Source organism: Sus scrofa, chromosome 12 (assembly GCF_000003025.6).
Source record: "Sus scrofa isolate TJ Tabasco breed Duroc chromosome 12, Sscrofa11.1, whole genome shotgun sequence".
NCBI classification, from domain to species: Eukaryota; Metazoa; Chordata; class Mammalia; order Artiodactyla; family Suidae; genus Sus; species Sus scrofa.
In genome coordinates this window covers 22,466,110-22,487,898 of record NC_010454.4, presented here as the reverse complement: position 1 = coordinate 22,487,898, position 21,789 = coordinate 22,466,110, and the positions used below count along the sequence as shown (strand labels likewise).

At 37.1% G+C, this 21,789-nt stretch overlaps 1 protein-coding gene across 2 annotated transcripts in view; it reads right to left on the bottom strand.

Moving 5' to 3' along the window:
* Positions 1-21,513, bottom strand: part of IKZF3 (IKAROS family zinc finger 3) — a 95,935-nt gene extending 74,422 nt beyond the window's left edge. The window contains exons 1-3 of one of the 2 annotated variants that reach the window (XM_005653923.3): positions 21,226-21,513; positions 3,060-3,113; positions 515-616 (exon numbers count right to left, since the gene is read on the bottom strand). In XM_005653923.3, the coding sequence (XP_005653980.1) occupies positions 515-616; positions 3,060-3,113; positions 21,226-21,232 (163 nt within the window). In that variant the 5' untranslated portion in view covers positions 21,233-21,513. Of the gene's footprint in view, positions 1-514; positions 617-3,059; positions 3,114-3,195; positions 3,550-21,225 lie in introns of those variants that run through there. The other variant, XM_021067034.1, reaches the window with a different exon arrangement.

Here is a 21,789-nt window from a genome sequence, read left to right as displayed (position 1 = left end):
TCCTGCTGTATGGCACAGGGAACTATGTCACTTGTGATGGAACATGATGAAAGATAATATGAGAAACAGAGTGTGTAGAGATGTATGACTGGGTCACTTGGCTGTACAGCAGAAACTGACCTAATGATGTAAATCAACTATAATAAAAAAAATTTTTTTAAAGAATGGAATTGAATTGTCAGATGCCCAATTGGTGACTAGAGAATTGGAGAATGGTGGAAAACACCCAAACTTTCTATAATGAACACGTATCACTTTTTAATGGAAAAGAGTAAAATAAACATACTATTTTAGAAATGTAGTATAACTTGGATACTGAAAAAGCACCTTAGATTCTTAAAACTTGCTGATATCCTGCAACAAATTATTAAATGTAGACGTGTAAAGTGAACAAAAGTGAATTCCTCCCAACTCAACCCACAAATGCAAGTTTCCTTTGGAGATTTCCTGGTTTCTCCTCTATATTAAGCCTCAACCATATCTTTAGCTTCTGGGTTTGTTCACTACGGCTCACCTCCTACATCTTCATCTTCATTGGCTGGGCCTTCGGCACCGTCCACATTTTCTGTTTCATGAGGTTTGGTTAAATCGTAGTCATTCAAAAGCACTGAACCTTCTAAGAGATAAAAAGAATTTTATGCAGTCAACTTTAAAGGATTTTTATAAACATTTTTATAAGACTCCTATTTCAACTTCACCCAAACCCTGAGTGAGAGATAATATCCCTTTCACACACACTCAAGTAGGATATATGAGAAAACTCTTGAGGTTTAGAAATATGCCCAAGGATCATGTGCTTTTCCATGAGGTATAATTTTCTTGAATATTTCTTTCACCTGAGTTGAAATGCACTCAAGTTCCTTCTGGATAGAAATTCTCTTTCCTTGGTGTATCTCACAATATTCAGTAGGATGTTACTTCTAGTTATGACCAAGAAATATCAATATATAATGATGTGAGATACTGAGCTGGAAACTACTAGCATAACTCAATTTGCAAAAGGTGCTTTCCTGAGAGGAAGCGTGTAAGCTTCTGTATACCAAATGCTATTTTCCCTTTCTGTTCCCAGTATATATGCGATTCTGTGGAAACATATTGCCCCTCGGTTCTTTTCTTCCTTCAAACATTTACTAAATGTTGACAAGGGTACAGATAGGAATAAGTCATAATTCCTGTCTTCAAGAAGCTTTATACTTTATCGATGTCTATAAGACAAACCCACAACTGTAATGCAAGATTCAGACAAGAGATAAGTCTATAATGTAGACTCAGAAAGAGACTAAGGGAAATAATGGGAGTTCCTAAATAAAAGGCAAAAGACATAATAAAAGCATGGTTAAAGTAAACAGCAAACTTATTAAAGATCAAATTTAACAAAAATATAATTTTGTACACTAAATAGTGATAATATTAGAAGTAAGGAAGAAGGCAAATGTAGCTGGAGGTATTTCACATGCAAGCATGGTAGCTTAACAAAAAAAAGACAGTGAAAGAAATGAACAGTAAAGATACCCACTTGCTATCAAACTCCTTCCAAATATTCAATAAAATATTTACTGAGAATCTATTATATGCAACAAATATTCAAATACAAATAGTCAAATAGTCAAAGGAGGGGCTGAAGTAGGAGGGATGAGCAGAAACTCTGCAGTGGCTTCCTTTCAGCTGCAGGCATGACTGAACACATGGAGCAGAAGGTTCACTGGAAGGCAGGAGTGAAATGGAAACATAGTCATGAAATCTATGATTAGGAAGTCCTGAAAATGTGTGGGAGTTCCCGTCGTGGCTCAGTGGTTAACGAATCCAACTAGGAACCATGAGGTTGCGGGTTCAATCCCTGGCCTTGCTCAGAGGGTTAAGGATCTGGCGTTGCCATCAGCTGTGGTGTAGGTCACAGAAACGGCTCGGATCCCACATTGCTGTGGCTCTGGCTTAGGCTGGCAGCAACAGCTCCGATTAGACCTCTAGCCTGGGAACCTCCATATGCCACGGGAGCAGCCCCAGAAAAGGCAAAAAGACAAAAAAAAAAAAAAAAAAAGTCCTGAAAATGTGGTCATCATGGACTCAAGTTTGGATTTATAGGTAAAGCTTCTCAATTCTGCATATTATAACCTACATGCTAAGACACTAAGGCACTGCTCTAAATGATAGTTTACTTTTCTCACACCTGAAATGATGGACATAAAGTGCATGTCTGAACAACTAATATGAGGTACAGGTTTAACTAAAATATAAGGTTACAACTCACAGTAATACAACAAGGCACTTAAGTGGTAAATTTTATAATACGGTTTAAGCTTCGATTCAAACAAAGGAATCAAAACCAAGTTATTTTTAGGAAATAGATTATTTTAAATGTTTATAGTTTATTCTGGAGCAGGGGTCAGCAAACCAGGGTCCAAGGGGTCAAATCGAGCCATGGTCTATTTTTGTATGGGCCCAGGAGGAAGGAATGGTTTTTACATTTTTGAAGAGTTGTAAAATAACATAAAGGGGAATACGCAACAGAGACTATCTATGGCCTTCAAAGTCTAAAATATTTACTCTCTGGCCCCTTACCAAAAAAAAATTTCTGACTACTGTTCTTAAGTGAAAAGCACAAGCTGTTCAAATATAAGTTACTGTATTACTAGGAGTTTCATGAGGGCCTGGTGGTTAAGGATCCAGCATTGTCACTACTGTGGCTTAGGTCGCTGCTGTGGTGCGGATTTGATCCCTGGTCCAGGAACTTCTATTTGTCATGGGTATGGCCAAAAAAAATAATGATAATAAAGCTACTATACTGTTCAACCAAAACTGTCTTTATTCAAATCAATCAGTTCAGTTGAAATTTTTTAAAAAGAAAAAAAAAAACAGTGATTAACATTAGGTGGTATGGTTTGGCTCTGTGAGGTAAAGAACTTATATGATCTAAATGGATGCATTATTTTATATCAGGAAAAGACAATCACGTTTTTTTCCCCAACGCATTTCCAAAGCATTTTTACTGCAATCAGAATATTCCTTTCTTTGTTCTATTCAGTAAAGGCATATTTGAGAGAGGAAAGACCTGCAGTTACCTGTGGACACAGACTGCTCCTGACTGCTTTTCAGTTCCACATTTGGTTTTATATCTGAAAAGAAAAAGATTATTAATATTAGCTACTTAAGAGTAAATTTTTTCAGGATTGAGCATTCTAAATTTAATAAGGATACCATTTTGGAAGACTCAGCAGCTGATTTCCTCTTCAGAGCAGGACTATTCTTTGTATCTTTCCTAAAAAGTGCCTCAAGGAGAATAAAAGGAATCATCAATGCAGCAGAGGAAAAAATTAGTACTCTGTATTTACCCTCATATTTAACATTTCTGGTGCTTTTCATTTTTTTCACGCAGACCTGAATTCCTACTGGTTATTCTCTCTTCAGTCTAAGGAGCTTCTTTTAGCATTTCTAGTAGTGCAACTCTATGAGTGAAAACCTTTCTTAGGTTTTTTTAAAATGAATTTTAAAAAATAAAGTATAGCTGATTTACAATTTTGTGCTAATTTCTACTGTACAGCAAAGTGACATACACATACTTTTAATATTTCTTTATTATGGTCTATCCCAGGAGATTGGATATAGGTCCTTTGTGCTATAGAGTAGGACTTTGTTGTTTATCCTTTCTAAAGGTAACAGTTTGCGTCTACTAACCCCCAAATCTCAATCCATCCTTCTCCTTCCTCCCTCACCCTTGGCAACCACAAGTCTGTTCTCTATATCTGCGAGTCTGTTTCTGTTTTGCAGATAGGTTCATTTGTGCCATATTTTAGATTTCACATATAAATCGTATCATATGGTATTTGTCTTTCTCTTTCTGACTTACTATACTTAATAGGATAATCTCTAGTTGCATCCATGTTGCTGCATTCTTTCATTCATTCTTCTTTATGGCTGAGTAGCATTCCATTGTATATATGTACCACTTTTTAATCCATTCATCTGTAGATGGTCATTTGGGTTGTTTCCATGTCTTTGCTATTGTGAACAGTGCTGCTACGAACAAAGGGAGTGTTCCTTAGTTTTCATTTTGTTTGAAAATATCTTTATTTTTTTCTTCAATTTAAAGGATTTTTCCCCCCACTGTATAAAGGATTTTTTTACTTGGCATAGAATTACTGGTTGATAGCCTTCTTCCAGCACTTTATTTATTTATTTATTTAGTCTTTTTAGGGCTGCACCTGCAGCACATGGAGGTTCCCAGGCTAGGGGTCTAACAGAGCTATAGCTGTCAGCCTATGCCAGAGCCTAGCAACGCCAGATCTGAGCTGCATCTGCGACCTACACCACAGCTCAGGGCAACGCTGGATCCTTAACCCACTGAGTGAGGCCAGGGATCAAACCCACAACCTCATGGTTCCTAGTCTGATTTGTTCCTGCTGCACCACAATGGGAACTCCCTTCCAGGACTTTAAAGATGGCATTCCAGGAGTCCCATCATGGCTCAGTGATAAGAGAACCCAGCTGGCATCCATGAGGACGCAGTTCAATCCCTGGCCTTGCTCAGTGGGTGGGGATCCCCACTGCCGTGAGCTGTGGTGTAGTTAGGACAGAGAAAATACAGATATTTTAAAAAATAAACAAAGGGGCAACCTGGTATGTGGTGTCAAAACCCAAGATGGGTGAAAGGAACATCCATGCAAGGAATGAGGACTGGCCAGGGCAGGCTGCTAAAGACCAATCAGCATGAAGAGTGCCTGTGTGGGATGGGCATTCAAGAACGAGATAAGGAGGAATTCTACACAAGGGGCAGACAGCATGGGAGGGCAGAGCCTGAGGAGGATAAAAAGGGCATGCAGGCAGGAGAATTACCTGACTTGGAGTGTTAGAGTCTGAGAGGGACGATAAGGGTATCCAGGTAAGGAATGGCCTAACATGAGCAGTCAGAGGCTGAGCATAGTGAAGAGGGAATCTATGCCTGGGGGCGGTCTGGTGCAGGGTTTCAGAGATGAAACAGGGTGAGAAAGGCACCCATACAGGGACGGTGGAGGCTGGCATGATGGAGGCCAAATGGAATGAGGAGAGTTATGTGCCAGAGTGGTCCAGTGCAAAGCATCAGAACTTGGAGTGGGGTGAAGAAGGCAGCCACCTGTTAGCGGCAGCCCTTGCATCAGGATGGATGTCAGAGCCCAACAGTTGAAAAGAGTGTCCCCACAGATCAGGGGCCATGGTACAGGATGCCAGAACCCAAAGGAGGTAAGGAGAGCATCTTCACTGAAGAGGAGATGAGGTGGCAACGGACGGTTGGTTATATAAAGGAGGACTGAACAAATAAGAAAAACATAATAAGGATAATGAGACCCACGTTTTTCTTGTTAAGAGAAGGACATTACACACATGAAAACCTACGGTACTATATTGGAAATGGAAGTACTGGCAGAAACACACAGCTTCCACTACATTAATAAATAGATACAAAATATAGGCATAAATGTGTGTAGGGTATACACACACATAGCCTCTAGCCCTGTCTATTGAGAGCACCTGGGAGCAGCGTGCAGCCGCAACACCATGACAGCTTTTCGCACACAGATATTCACTTCTAAATATCATTCTCAACTTAAAGGAACCAGACTCCTTAGAAAATTGCTGACTCCAGCCCTGGGGCAGGGAAAGTACAGGCGCGTCTGGATTATTTTGTTGTGCCAGAACCAAGAAACGCTCACAGAACGGAGAAAGTATGTTAAGAGGGTACAGAAATCGTTTCAAAGGGCTTTGGCCAAATCTGGGACAAGGGACCATCGAGATGATAATGGTAGTTTTGGACTATAACCCATTGGAAAAAAAAAAAAAAGAAATTCATGAATCTATATGGACATTTATAAGTTAATAAATTGAAGATCTAGTAACAAAAGGAATAGTTATATAATTTCAAAATGCTTCTCCTCAGAACACTTACTGCAAAGATTAAAAGATAAACTATATGGTGGAGAACCTGGTAGACACCACCGGAACTGAGCAAAGTGATCACCTTCAGTAACGAGACACGTGAAAATTATGTGCCCCTGATAATGAAAAGAATATAGTATCACTTCCGTGATATTCCTGCCAAATAGGCCTAACATGAATCCAACTGTGAGAAAGCAAACTAACTCTGATTGAGGGATACTTTACAAAATGACTGGCTTGTAATCCTCAAAAGTGTCAACATCATGACAGACAAAGCAGCTATTCCAGACTGAAGGTGAGTGAGGAGACAGTGACAACAAAATACATTTTGTGATTCTGAGCAGAATCCTCCTGTCATAAAGGACATTATAGAAACAATCTGAATAGGGTCTGAGGATTAAATGGTAGTAACGTATCAATGTTAAGTTCCTGATTTTGATGGTTGTTTTGTGGTTGTGTTAGGAGAAGGCAGAATAGCACATTAAAATAGTCAAGAGTGCTAGGCTTCATGTCAGCAACTTATTCTCAAAATTTCCGGAAAAAGAAAGTTTTGGGTTTTTTTTAACTGTAATGCAACTTTTCTGTAAGTTTGATAGTGTTTTTTAAAGTTTTGTTTTTTTTTAAAGCTAACTGTGAAACTTTTAACTGCACACTAAAGGGATTCTGAACAGGAAAAAAAAAAAAAGAAAAAACTAGCTCAAAAGTTTCACATGAGCAAACTTCATGTGAAAACACCTTTTAGTTACTACAGAGCAAGATGCCTTTTGCTTTGGTGACCTAAAGGAAAAAGCCCCTCGTCCTCTGAGCCTTTTAAACTCTCCGACAATGACATTTAAATAGCTTGCAATATTTTTTTCCAGCAGCCTTCGTGTGCAGTAAATAACACCAGAAGGAACTTAATACAGTTTCCAAGAGAAAGAAGAGATTCCACTGCCGAAGTATTCAGAGCTTGAATGAGACGTTAAAACCATCTATAATCATGCTACATGGATGTTCTTCTTAGGTGCTAAAAAATACTTAAGACATAGGACAAATAGATTGAAGTGCATTTCCTCTTCTTGAACGCAAAGGTCTTTGTAAAAATATGAAGTCCAGTAGATGCCCATCTGAAGACCAGAAATCTATTAAAATATTTCTAACTGAAGCAAAAGCTTTATAGATTTTAATGGACCATTTTGTAACTTCTTCATACTTCAGGTCAAAAAAGCCTTCAAAAAGTTTTCATGATGGGGAGTTCCTGCTGTGGCTCAGCAGGTTAAGGACCCAACATTGTCTCTGTGAGGATGCAGGTTCAATCCCTGGCCTTACTCAGTGGGTTAAGGATCGAGCATTGCCATAAGCTGTGGCACAGATCGCAGATGCAGCTCCAGTTCGACCCCTGGCCCAGGAACTTCCATATGCTGCAGGCGTGGCCATAAAAAGAAGGAAAAAAAAAAAAAAAAAAAAAAAAAGGTTCCATGGTGGGATCTACTGGGGTCTTTCTGATGTGTTGGTAGTCAACATAGCTTTAAACTATTTTTTTCCAAAAAGAATGCTCTAGAAAGCTAAGAAGGAAAGTTCCCTCTATTGCCTTTTTCTTTTTTGGCCACACCCAAGGCATACAGAAGTTCCCAGGCCAGGGATTGAACCTGTGCCACAGCAGCGACCTGAGCTACATGAGTGAGAGAACAGGATCTTTGACACACTGAGCCCTGGGGAACACCCCTATATTGCTTTTGATAGAAATATATTTTCCTTTACTGATATTTATACATACCTGCTGAAAATGACAGAAGAATTCCGAAGTGGGTTAATTTTGTTGAAATACAGATCTCATCAATTTTGTACATCTCTCCTGTTCCTTGAATTCATAAACCGTGCTTCTGCCTCAGGGCCTTTACTTTCACCCTCCTTTACCCTCACTGAGATGCCCTTCCCTAGAGAGCAATCCGGCCCTCCTCCTTTCTTCAGGTGTACGCTCAAAAGTTACCTCATCAAACAGGGTTCACCTAACTACCCTGTAATAAAATGTCATTCTCCATCGTCACTTTCTTTTCTCTTGCTTTACTTTTTTTCATGAAATATATTTTTTCATTTTTAAAATCTGTCTCCCCACCATCAGAATATCAACTCCACGAAAACAGGGATGTTGGCTGTCGTTTTCGTTGCCATTTTGCGCTATCTTCATTTCTCAAAAGGGTGCCCACTCGTGATGGCCACCCAATACATACTTGTTGAATGAACACATGAATTGTTACATCTCTGTCTTTGCTACGTATGAACACTCTAGGTCAAGGTTCTGCAAACTATAGCTTATCACCTGTTTTTGTATGGCCTGTGAACGAGGAATTATTTTTACATTTTTTAATGATTGAAAAAAAATAAGAATACTGTTGAAAATTGTATGGAATTCAAATTTCAGTGTTCATAAATAAAATTTTATTGGGACACGGCCAAATCCATTCATTTATGTGAGGTTTATGGCTGCTTTTGTATTCCAACAGCAGAGTTGACTACTTGGAGTAGAGACTATGTGACCTGCAAAGCCTAAAACATTTACTCTCTGGTTCTCTACAAAAAAAGTTTGCCAAGACCAGCTTTCAATCTATTATTATTATTAATACTAACACTAATACTGTGCTGTATATAAGTTTAAAGTTAAGTTAATTAAAATTAAAAATTTAGTTTCTCAGCCACCCAACCACATTTCAAGACTCAACAGAACATGTGGCTAGGGGCTTGAATATTGGGTAACACAAATAAAGAACATTTCCATCATCATAGAAAATGCTATTGAATAACACCGCTCCAGATTTTAAAATGTCTCATTGCTGCTTGGGATACCTTTCACAGCAAAACTGTTTATTTAAAACAAACATTAAAACTCTGGATCAGGAATCGAATCATCTCTAAAAACTAAATACCAACTAAACTTCTAAAGATACTGTACTAGGAGACAGCTTAACAATAACCATTTTCAAATACTATTTCCAAACTCCTGCAATTGGAATTTCAGGGCAAAATAGTTTCCATTAATGCAGGGATCAAGGAGATAAGGGATCTAGATGGCATCTTTCAAACAAAGCATTTTGCAAAATTCACTGATTAAAGAAGTTAATGTTACTTTTTAGAGGGTTAAAAAAAAAAAACCCACAGGGGCAAACATCCAGAAAAAATACTTTATTTTTTAACAATTTTTAAAATTTATTTTTTTGGGGGGTGCACCCACAGCATGTGAAAGTTCCTGGGCCAAGGATCAAACCTGAGCCACAGCAGTGACAATGCTGAATTCCCAACCACTAGGCTACCAGGGAACTCCCAGATAAAACATTTAAAAATGTACAAATATAAACTTAGCATATACATTAGGATTTTTTGATCTCATTAGATAAAACCATTTTCTCTATCTCATTTAAAAGTTGAAATTATAATCTAGCAGAAAACCCTGGCTAACACTCTTTCGTATCATTTGTCCTCCTGCTCTTTCCACAACTAAATAACTAATCTCATGATATGTTTTAGATATAATTAAATCATTGGTGTTTTCCATTGATGCTTTACTTCTTAAATAATAAATCTTGTAAAAAATATAACTATTCTATTACTGATCAAGCTCACAAATATATTTTCTGTAAAATTTAAAGATTATTTGTTCTGTAGCCTTCCAAGTACTCTGCAGATTCAAAGCCTTTATTAGAAATCTCGAATTGTTTTCTACCATTATTGAAAACAAACTTCATCACATGCTTACTGAGAGATTACAATTTCAAACTTGTTTTTATTCCTTCAGATTCTCTTTCTTCGACAACATGCTGTTAAAAAGTTTTCACTAGTTAGAATTTTTGTTAAAGGATACCAAGATTTTTCTCAGAGATTCTAGCATTTTATGTGCTGAAAAATGAAGAGATGTGTAATCTTGTAAAAGATTACAAATAAAGTTTAAACTTGGAAACGGCAGGAGTGTGGTTAATTGAGAATTCATCAAAATTCACATGTGAATATCTACAAACAAAATCAAATATTTACATTAGCAACAAAATTTTGTATTTTGCTAATGTATTTTGAATTTGAATGGTTATAAACTTGTCTTTGCTTTCTTACTTCAAGTAATTATCATTCAATTAAGAACACCAGCTAATAAAATTCTACTCTTAGTTTCAGAGGTCAGATTTCTACTTGCTATTCTGTTTTCCCAGTAGGAAGAAAAGATGCTAAAAGAGCAAAATGTCAGTCTTAGAAAGGATCCTGCATTGACTTTGCCAGCTGCCAGCGGCACTGGTGCCTGACAACTGTCAGAAGCGGTTTCTGAATATCAACATTCCTCTTTGTCTTCCTAACAGTACACTGATTCCTCTATCCTCCAACCTCTTTTTAAAATCTAAGATGTCCACTTTTACTTTTTAACTAAAAACTTTGGAAACTGAGTCACTGACTACAAAAATGAATTCATAATTACAACATTAACACTTAGGACTATAGATGTGGCATAGAAGTGTTAGCTACTATTTCTGAAAGGTCTTTCATGATTTCTCTTTATTAATACCACATACAATCATTCCTGGAATCTTACCATCACAAGAACAGTTCTGCGTAACAAAAACTATTCCTATAACTGATGAAGTTAGAATTTTAGAAATGGACTGGATATCTTAACTACCTTACCTCTTCTTTCCCTGCCACCTGATACCTGAATTTTCTCCAATATCTCCCTATTTGGGTTTTAAAGCCTCTGCTTAAACACTTCCAAGAACAGAAGTTATACCTTCCCATTTCAGAAAGACGAATGATTTAAAAAGTTACTCCTGAAATGTAATGGAACTCAAACTTCCTAAACTGTCCATTTCAGGTCCTAGTTCAGCTTTCTGGGAATATCCAGAATAAGCTGTTACTCAAAGGCTACCACTCAGTTCCCTAACCATGATGAGAGCTTTCTTCTGAATCTGGTTTTGTTTGCCTGTGGTCCTCCAAAAATGTGGCACCAAGCACTTAGCCCAGGAGAGTAAATGAGACTTCATATTATCTTATAGCATTTCTGGGAGACAAACAGGTGCAATGGCATTTATTAAGAAAATAAATTAGCAAATTACAGACTCAGAGAAAATAGCTGCAGTACACATATGGCAAAATACATGCTTCTAAAAAATTATTATTATTAGTTTTTGCTTTTTAGGGCCACATCCACAGCATATGGAGGTTCCCAGGCTAGGGGTCTACTGCTGCCAGCCTACACCACAGCCACAGCAATGCCAGATCTGAGCCTTGGCTGTGACCTACACCACAGCTCATAGCAACACTGGATCCTTAACCCACTGAGGGAGGCTGGGGATCGAACCCACAACCTCATGGTTCCTAGTTGGATTCGTTTCTGCTGCGCCACGACAGGAACTCCTAAAAGTTTTTTTTAATGCCTACAAAGTCAGTAAAAAAAAAACACAAACGATCCAACTTTTAAAAAAAAATGTATGGAAGATTTATAGTACTTCAGGAAAGAGAATATCTAAACAGCCAACAAACGTACAAAAATGTACTCAACAACATTACTCATCAGGAAAATGCAAATTAAAACCACAATGAAATACCACTATGCACTCACCAGAAAGGCTAAAATTAAAAAGACTGACTGACAATAGCAAGTGTTGGCAAGACGTGGAACAATTGGAACTCCCAGACATTGCCAGTGAGAGGGTCCAATGCTAGTCTTGGAAGTGTTTAAGCAGAGGCTTTAAAACCCAAAAGTAGAAACTTTTTGGCAGTATGTGTCAAAGCTAAATGTACACCTATTCTACGACCCAGAAATGCTAGTCCTAGATGTATACCCAAGAAAAATGAATGTATATGTCCACCAAAAGACCTGTATAAGAATGTTCACCATTTATACAACCACTGGAAACAAGCAAATGTCCATCAATAGTACAATGAATAAACAAGCTATGCTATGTTCATACAACTCAACAATAAAAGAGAATGAACTACTAGTAAATGTAACAATATGGATGGATCTCAAAGGTATGTTGAGCAAAAGAAGCCAGACACCAAAAAAAGTGCGTACTGTATGATTTACAAGACAATCAAGAAAATCTGAATGGTGTTTTACTTGGGCTAAAGCAAGGTATTATAAATGGGCACCAGGGCACCTTCTGGGGTGATGCAAATGTTCCATATCTTGACCTAGAAGGTGCGTACAGAGGTAAAAATTAATCGACCTATATATGTAAGGACGTATACTTCATTGTATAAGTTATTCCTTAATTTAAAAAATCTATTAAACTCATTTTCAAATATCTAAAATCCAAAACTTTAGAAACGCAATTATGGCAATAACTTCCCACTTTTTAAAAAAGTTTGAATTTCAAGCGTTTCTCATGATTCTTCTTTTTTCTTTTTTAGGGCCAGGAATCGAACTTCCACCTCATGGATACTAGTTGGGTTCATAGCTTGCTGAGTCACAATGGGAACTCCTCTCATAATTCTGCTATAGAGTCCTTATAGATTATAACTATACTAACACCCACTGAATAGGCATTATACAAAAATTCTCACAGTGAGGAAATTTATTTACATGTTACATGCCAAATAAATATGAAGATATTTTCAGTGATAGCAAATTCTCCAAATTTCCTGAGAATTGAGATTTCAAGATTTGTTTCAATTTTGATCTTTGATTTTTTTTTTTTCAGTGAACTTAGGCTACAGATAGTTTGTGTCTTTCATCTTTGGAAAACAAAAACAAACAAATAAAACCTCTGATCCACATTTCTCTCCAACAACAGCCCCGCTTATTTCTCCACTTCCCCTCCCAGCTAAACTTGGGGGGGGGGGGAGAAATGGCTGGTATCAGTGTTTCTACTTCCCCTACTCCCATTCCTGCTGTAACTGTTTCCATCCCCACCACTTTGCAAAAAGCACTTTTGTGAAGGTCACTTGCAAGTTTCATGTTGTCAAAACCAACCCACACTTTTTGCCCTCACCTTATCTGATTTTCCAGCAACCTTCAGCAGGGCTGATCACTCACTCCTTCATGAAACCTTCTCTCTTGAATTCTGCTACACCCTACTTTCCTGGTTTTTCACCTGTCTTGCCACTGCTGTTTCTCTTATGCTGGCCCCTCCTCCTCTACCTGACCACCTAAATGAGATGCTTCTCAGGGTTCAATCTTGAGCCCCATTCTCACAATACATTTCCTCTATGACTCCAATTATTCCCATTGTGCTAAATATCATCTATGTGGAAGGATGACCAAATTTCTATCTCTAGCCAGATCTTTTTTTTCTGGAGGAGAGGTTCACCAGCGCTGCCCTTGACCATTACCCTTCATTTTAGGACTTTAATTTCCTTCATAATATTTAGCATAGTTTTAATTATTTCATTGGGGATTTATTTGTTTGGGAGCCTGTCTTCTTCTTGGACTGTAAATCCCATGAGGGCAAAAGCATTGTCTTGTTCATCATTGCATTGCCAATATTTTGCATATATGGCACATAAAGGACATTCAATAATTATTTTTTTTTGGCTGTGCACACGGCATGTGGAAGTTCTCGGGCCAGCAATCAAATCCATGTCACAGCAGCAAGCCAAGCTACTACAGTGACAACATCAGTTCCTTAATCCACTGCACCACAAGGAAACTCTTCAATGAATTTTTTTTGTTGCGAGCCACAGGGGAAGTCCAATCGATAAATATTTTTGCGAATGAAGAATGAATGAATAAAGATTTCTGACTTTTGGATTATACTGTGTTATAAAATGTATTATAAGGGAAGTCAAAATTAGATTTATAAAACTTTCATTGCCCAGCTATCTTTTAAAATCAGCATTTAAACAATAAAAAAATACATTCTAAGTCCATATATAAAGATGATCCAGGAGAGTTCCTGCTGTGGCGCAAATAGATCAGTGGCATCTTTGGAGCACTTGGATGCAGGTTCAATCCCTGGCCCAGCACAGAGGGTTAAGGATCCATGCTGCCACAGCTGCAGCATACATTACAAGTGTGGCTTGGATCCCTGGACCCATAGTCTCTGGGGTGGCCAAAAAAAAAAAAAAAAGGCAATCAACCACTAACCCAACTTGTGCTATGAAAATGGCAATAAGTTTCCCTGATACATTTCAAACTGTGGGCAATGCTTATCAGACTTCAGCACGAACAAGAATGTCCTAGAAATCCTGTTAAAATGCAGATTCTGATTCAGCAAGTCCCACCTGAGATTCCACAATGCTGCTGGTCCGCAGACCATACTTAGCAAGGATCTAAAGCATCCTTGCAAATGATTTACAAATTAAACTGAACTTTGCTGGACACTAACTTTGCATCTAGCAGAATGCAAGGTGATTTTCATACACATTTTCTTACACTGCGGCCGGTCTCTCGTAGTATAGGAAACTTAGAGTTCTCAACCTTAGCAAGACCAAGTCACTATATTTATTTTTCAATACGGCAAGAGAGATTTATTAAGGCATCTGAAGTGGATGGGCAGAGCTCAAGATGGTGCCAGCTGCCCCTCACTTTAGAAAAAATATTTTATAATACCTCTTTGTCATCGTAAATTAAATATAATCTCTCCACACATATGTTTTCTAAAATTAAAGCCCTAACTGTAACATAATAGTGAAATAAATAATAAATTAATTTTAACATGTAAATATAAAGCACAATTATTCTAGAAGACACAATAAGAAAGTAGTCAGGTGTGTTTATAGAATCACCATGAATGCAAAAGATAAAAAATGCAGGATACAAGGGCTGCATCAATAATGGCAAAAGTCTTGGCTCTCTAAACAAAGACTCATCTCTTAATTTACACAGCAGTTGCATTCTTAAACAATTTAGATGGCTTTAAAATCATGAGAGCACACTTTATGTTTATACATAAAATGGAGTTTGAGTCTAGAAGTCATTAGATAGATATAAAGTGTTACTAAGTTTCAGGAAAGGGAAAGATTCCACCTTAGAATGAGGAACAGCTTCCTAAAAGACAAGGGATTTCAGACAGACTATAATGGATGAGTGAGGATTTCAATTGGCACAGTTGTGGTGATATTAGTGTTGAGAAGTCAGAAGTTGGTTTGGGTTGGAGAGACAGTGAGTTCACTTTTGGACTTGCTGAGTTTGAAGAGCCTAGAATGGGGGTTAGGAAAAGCAATGTGCTCAGGGAACACTGAGCAGTCCAGAATAACAACTTTACAAGATAGGATGCCACTGACAAGGTATACTGAAGCCACACTGTGGATTATTTTAAATGCCCAACTAGGAAATACTTAAGATGTTTGTTGAGCAGGGGAATAACTTGATATTTCAGGAAGATCATTCTTGCAGCAACCCTCAAAATGAATTCAAAGAGGCAAGTCTAGATACAGGGTTACCAACAGGAAAAACATGTAACAGTCTGAATCAGTAGTTTTCAAAATGTGTTCTATGGAAACTCCAGAGTTCCAGAGGGCTGCCAGGGGCTGATCAGGGCAAGGAAAGCGGCAACAGCTAGGTAGGTCTAGCAGTAGTCTCTCTTTGATATTCTTATTTAAATAACTCTACATGAGCAAATTGGCACAGGAAAAAAAATACCAGTGTGGAACTACAATCTCACATCAAATTTTTAGTATTTTCAAGGAGTTGGTTCAAAAGTTTTATTTTGAGGTCGGAATGTAAATTTATATGTGGATAATCCTCAATGCATTAAAATTTTGGTAAATGATACACATAAAAGTCAAATGAAATTTAAATCAAGCCTCTGATGTACATTTGTGATACTATCTGCACTGTACTCAAGCATATAATCAATCAACTAATAGTGAGTATTAGTAAGTGATTATTTAACTACAGAGATAAATGGCAAAAATTAGTTGTTAAATGTTATAAAAATTAGTTCTTCAGACCAGACCTATTATAGTTTACATCCGCTATCATGTAACTCCATAGCTATAAAAAGTATTTATAGATTAGTGAGCATAATCTTTTTTTTCATATCCATAGAGTCTATATGATTACTACTACAGGAAATTGTTCTGATGTGCCAAATATTCTGATATGTTAATAGCTTCTCAAATAGATAACACTTTTCAGATAAACTGATCATGCTGTGATAGAGAGCTCAAATTAAGTAAAATATATTATTCGCAACTTTAAGAATCAGAACATAAACAATTTGGCTTATTATGGGGTATGCAGTACTACACTGAAACAAAGAATGTAGCAAAATTTTAAAACGAACCCAAGTTAGATTTCACTATATTATTTCCTCCATGGTAGAGGCAATATTGGATTAGAAAAAGGTAACAGCATTCATCGTGTTGGATTAAGCCAATATTCCAAACTTGTCTACCAAACCTTTAACGGCATCTCGACAAATTAACCAGCAAATTTAACTAGTTTCTATGTCACTATTTTCCTTACTCTCTTTACCATAAGAGCCGAACAAATAAATGGTCAAATTACCAAACACACTGGCAACTCATTCATTAATTTATTCTATGAATATGACTGCAGCCCTACTATGTGCTGGGGATCTGGCTGGGTACTAGCTATCACTGGAGATAAAAAGATCCCTACACTTTGGAACCTGACAGTCTAGATGGGGCTACAGGTGTAGTAATGACCAAAATAAGCAAGAAACCTGGTTAAGTAATCTTTGGGCAATTAAGAGTTATGAGTAGAAACATAGTTTGGCATTGTTTCATCAGTGATGCTATTGAAATGTTTTCTATTTCCCCTATTAAAAAAAAAAGTTTCCTTTATAAATGCATAAATAACCTGATGTGCCAAAAATGCTATCTCTAAGTATACTCATTAATAAATACAATGTGTGATATGTTGCCAATTCCATTGATATAAAAAGTTATAAGGCAAGCTGATTTTGACGATAAGTAAAAAGTACTGTTCCATAAATGTGTTTTATTCTGTTTCATATCCATTAATAAACACTTAGTTTGTCATCTCTCCTAAATGGGACATATATCCAATATAATATGATATCAGCTCCAAATTATTTTTATTTACCCTACACCACTTTGGATCCTACAAACTTTAATTTTGGATGCAGATTTAAATTAAGGATGAAAAAATTACCTCATTCAAAGTAATTATGGATTAAAGTAGTCTGATATTGAGTAATAATTACTGAGTTATATATAGACCACTTTTCAACTAATCCACATATATTAGAGATATAATTACTGTTTTATTATTTCATCTTTTTTAAAAAGTGGTTCAAAAAGCCTTGGGGTCATCCTTATGATTCTAATTTTTATGAATGTACCAGTTAATGGGAGAGTTGTATTTTTAAAAGGCTTGAGAGCAGAGTGTACTCTATGTCCTTGTGATATTTAGAATCTCTTTTCGTAATAATTAATGAATCTTTAGCACACACACAGAAATATTTATTGAGCACTTACTATAGGCAGGTTTCAGTTAGTCACTCAGTTCTTCTCCTATCTGGTCTAGAACTACCGTTTGAGTCAGGAGCCAATTAATATTGGGTGTCTGATAAAGGATCTACCAATAATCTTTGAGTCCTAAGTAAGTATAAATATAGACATTTATACATTAACGACAAGTTTATAACTATGTATTAAAAAGGTATCATTGGAAAACGTACGCTAATTTTACGGCACCACCTATATATCTTACTGATTGACAAAACAAATTTCTGTTCATATTTGATCCATACGTTAATGGACTAATAAGACATGATCCTGAAATCGCAGATATAAAGTTAAAAGATAAGAGTTAGCAATAAATGATATTCTAGCCAAAAACCAATAATATTTTTTGGTTTTCTAAGTTTTCTTTTTCTGTTATATCAATGGTACCACTTAAAGGACTGTCTAAGTACTTTAAAATTTTTCTGAGACCTCTCTAACAAAGAATCACTAGCACCAATCCTTATTCACAAATATTAATTAAATAAAAGTCATCATAATAAACAGAATGAAAATTACATGCAGCATCATTTTTTAAACCGAATGCAACAAAGTCTGAGGGTCTTCTATGAACCACAAACTGTTCCTAACACAGAGCATAGAAAAATAAGGCACAGTTTCTGCCCTCAGAATCTTAAAGACCAATGGGAGAACACACTTAAATCAATAAATAATTTCAATATTGTTGGCAGAAATAGGCACAGTAAGGAAAGGCCCTTAGCCTAATTGGAGAGAGGCAAAAGACTGGGTAGAATGACCAACAGAAGGCACTAGGGAAATTCATGAGAGGGAGGTCCTTCATGGTGAGAATGCCTGAGAAAAGTCTGAAAGATGAGTAGGCATAACTAGGTAAAGAATGGGGTGAAAACTGTAGCACAGACATGCAAGTGTGAAGTAGCATCTCGGATTATAGGGAGCACAAAGAGGAATTTTCTAAAATTATGTTCTACTACGACCCCATGGTCTTTCTGTGGCTTTTGTTCCTTTGAACTTTACCATTTCAGTCTTCACATGTTCGTAATGGAGGGCTAGTCAACCCCACCACCTGGAGGCTTTATTTCTGTAAATCCCAACCATTCGGAGCATAGAGAAGGACCTAGAAATGAAAAATGGCTACCACAAAAGCTGTGTGGTGCGAAGGAGAAGCTGACATCAAGAAGGAGACAAAAATTACACAAGAACCTGTGATTATTTAGTGCAGGGACATTCAGTTTCACACAGTTCAACCCTCCCCCCGCCCCTCCCCCGGCTGCCGTGAGAATATACTATAGAACCACACATTACCTGATGGTCAGAATAGGGACCCTAGGTCACCAAGATAAAGTTTTTTTCCTACGTACCTTTTTAAATAAAGAAAAGGGCTGTGTAATAAATACTCTTAGATCTCTATCCAATATTGTTTAAATAAAACATTTTATATTAAATGACAACTATGCCAATACCTGTGAAATTCATATTTATGAACCACCCATTTCTCAACCATACCAGACAGAAAGGATATAATTAAGCACAGATAACAAACGTTAGTAACATAAAGAACCTCCGGATAGAAAATATTTAAGATCACAAATTGTGAAAAAAGAAAAAAATTACAGCTTTTGATTTATTAGGTGCCTTAACTCTTTTCATTTTTACATGACAAGCTTCCTCTTCAAAAGCTTATTCATTTGACATCTTCAGATATAGAAAGCCTCGATAAATGTCTGGTGATGATAAAAAAATGAATGAATTTTTTAAAAGAGTTTATATGCTGAAGGAATGATTGACTAAATAGCATCACATTTCACACTAAACTATAGCATATTAATTCAACCCCCAAATTAGGCAGAAAATAAAAGTATTCCATAAGGTAATAACATCACACTGTTCATTGATTTAGCATTTAGCATTCTACTTTCTTACATTGCCAAGAAATGAGAGGTATACACTACAGGTCAAATTCTAGATTGAGACCAAGATATCGAAATAATATAAAAGCACTTTATTTTAAATATCAAACACATGAGTCAGATTAGTCAATCTTGGGTGGCTATAATGAATCAGATATTTTACTACATCAAATACTCTGGTCCTCAGGGACCTGATGTTAAAATAGCCAAATTCACAGCAATAAACTTTTTGTCAATTTTATCTTTTGCTTTAAGTACTGAAGTATTTGCATTAAGCATACCACATAAATTCTATCTCTATGGACCTATGAATATAATCTACTTGCATAAATTTACAGCTTATCACTGATTCATATTCTATATTCTATCTCTTTCCTCTTACAGTCTGTACATTCCAAATCAAATCCTACCCAACTTTTCACTCCTTTCTTATTCAGGCTTATCTAAAAGTCAGGGCTTTAATATCCTAAATTATGCTATTTAGTTAATAATTTATTTCATCTTAAATAAGTGAACTCAGAAATATAAACATTTGCAGAGAAACATTCCAGTTTCCACTGTTTTACACTACTCTGTACGTTATTCCTGAGAAGTGAAATGATTAATACTAGGGAAAAAAAAGTGTTGGATTATTGATTTATAATTTCACAAAACAAATTCAGCAATTAATTTATAAGAACTAAAGCATGACAGTTTTTTAAATTACTTGTTCATAGTGTACAGCAACCTAATTTTTTTTCCTGTTCTTGGCCAATGAAATCTTTACATGTAAAAATTGCACATCATAAATCACTTTTCAAATATTCAAAGTGCAAATTTTTAGACTTGTATTTTCAAATGTAAAGCATAAAGAGTTTTTCATAAGAGAACTTTGAAGTATTATTCAATAGTCATTTAAATTTTTCTATACACATACTAAATACACACTGTTCATTGATTTAGCATTTAGCATTCTACTTAGAGGGAAAAAAAATGTTTATAAAAGCCAAGTCAGTTTAAAAAAAATTGTAAACATATCCATGTACAAATTGAGGACTTAGTACCCCAGTATTGTACTCAATTACATTATGAAACAAAAATCTATCTTATATTCCAAAGTATTCAATTAGGTTTTAATAACTTCATATACTCTAGACCTAAGGCAGACAAAGATCAAGGTTCCCTGGCAATAAGAGAGCCTTAGATTACTATGAAGAAAATATCCATGCTATTCATAATATTTACCAAGTGAACATTTTATTTAGGTGTCAGTATCTCATTTATCAACAGAATGAATATATTCTCACAAATTCTGGTTTTCTGTCACTACCTCCCCCAATCTGAGATGCATCTGCCATTTTCAAACACTTGTTGAACAGACTATTGCAAAGTTTAGACTACCAAATAGTAGTGGGAAATTTTAGTTATCCCAAGGAAGTACATACTGAAACATTTTTGAGAAGCGAAGAGTTTTATGACTTTCAAAATTAATTCAAATGAAACTCAACGCGAGCTTGATTTTTGCTTTGAGTAAAGTTATCATTAGAAGATGGAGTTCCAAAGGAACCGCTAAGTGCCAATACTTTAACATTTACCTCCCCATATGACAGCATTTGCCTTTAGGAGGAAAAACAATCTCCTTTCATTCTAAAGAAGTCGCTCATATTAGCCTAATTCCAATGGACAGTAAGGCCATGGACGGAAAAAAAATCATCCAAAAGGATTAGTTATTCCAACTCAGGTTTGCTGCCAATTCAGGGACACCTCGTCCTAAGTACTCTTCCTCTGCAGACTCAAGAACTGACCCCTGACAACTCCTAAGAAATGAAATTGCGGAGAAGTTATCACTTTCCAAAGTTAAGTGCGGGGAGGGGGTAGGGAGCAAATGGGAGATGTATGAAAGCCGGCACACGCTTTGCCCTCTGAAATGCCTCATATTTACTTCTGACAAAAGAAATAAATAGAAGCAAAACCGAGATTCAGAAGGAACTCTCTCTGCTGCGTGCACCGGTCGAGCATTTCAAAGATCCCTTAGAAAAGAAGCGGGCTGGAGGCTCACCTTCCATCTCGCCGCCGGGCTGGGCTGGGCTGGGCTGGGCTGGAGCGGCGGCTCTGGCTGCCCAGTGGCTCCACGTGCTCCTGCCGTCGCCGGGACGCAGCGCGCAGCTGGCGGGAGATTCCCAGCTCGGGGAGTCCCCGGGAGCCGGCCGCCGCGTCGGCGCAGACTGAAGGGGGCAGGAGCCGGCGACCCGCCGGTGCGCGGGGTTACAGCGGCGCTGGCTGGCGGCGGCTTTAAAGGACGCTCACCGCGGAGCGCCCGGAGGTACCGCGCCTCCAGCACCCTTTTGAATGTCACAGCCCAGAAGCCGGATAGGATGGAAAGGCACCACAGTAAAATGGTCTCAAAATGTCTCTTGGCGAAGGATGTGAGTTGAGAGCGTGCTATCACGTGGAGGGGAGAGGAGGAATCTGGATAGCTCTCTTCCAAGTTTGAGTTCAGAGAGGTGTGGCAGGAATTGAGCAAAATCTGGAACTTTTGCTCTAGATTCGAGGATGAAAACCATGAAGATCATCAAGGAGCATTCACTTCACTCGATAGGTTTTTCTTCCTCACATTTTCGTT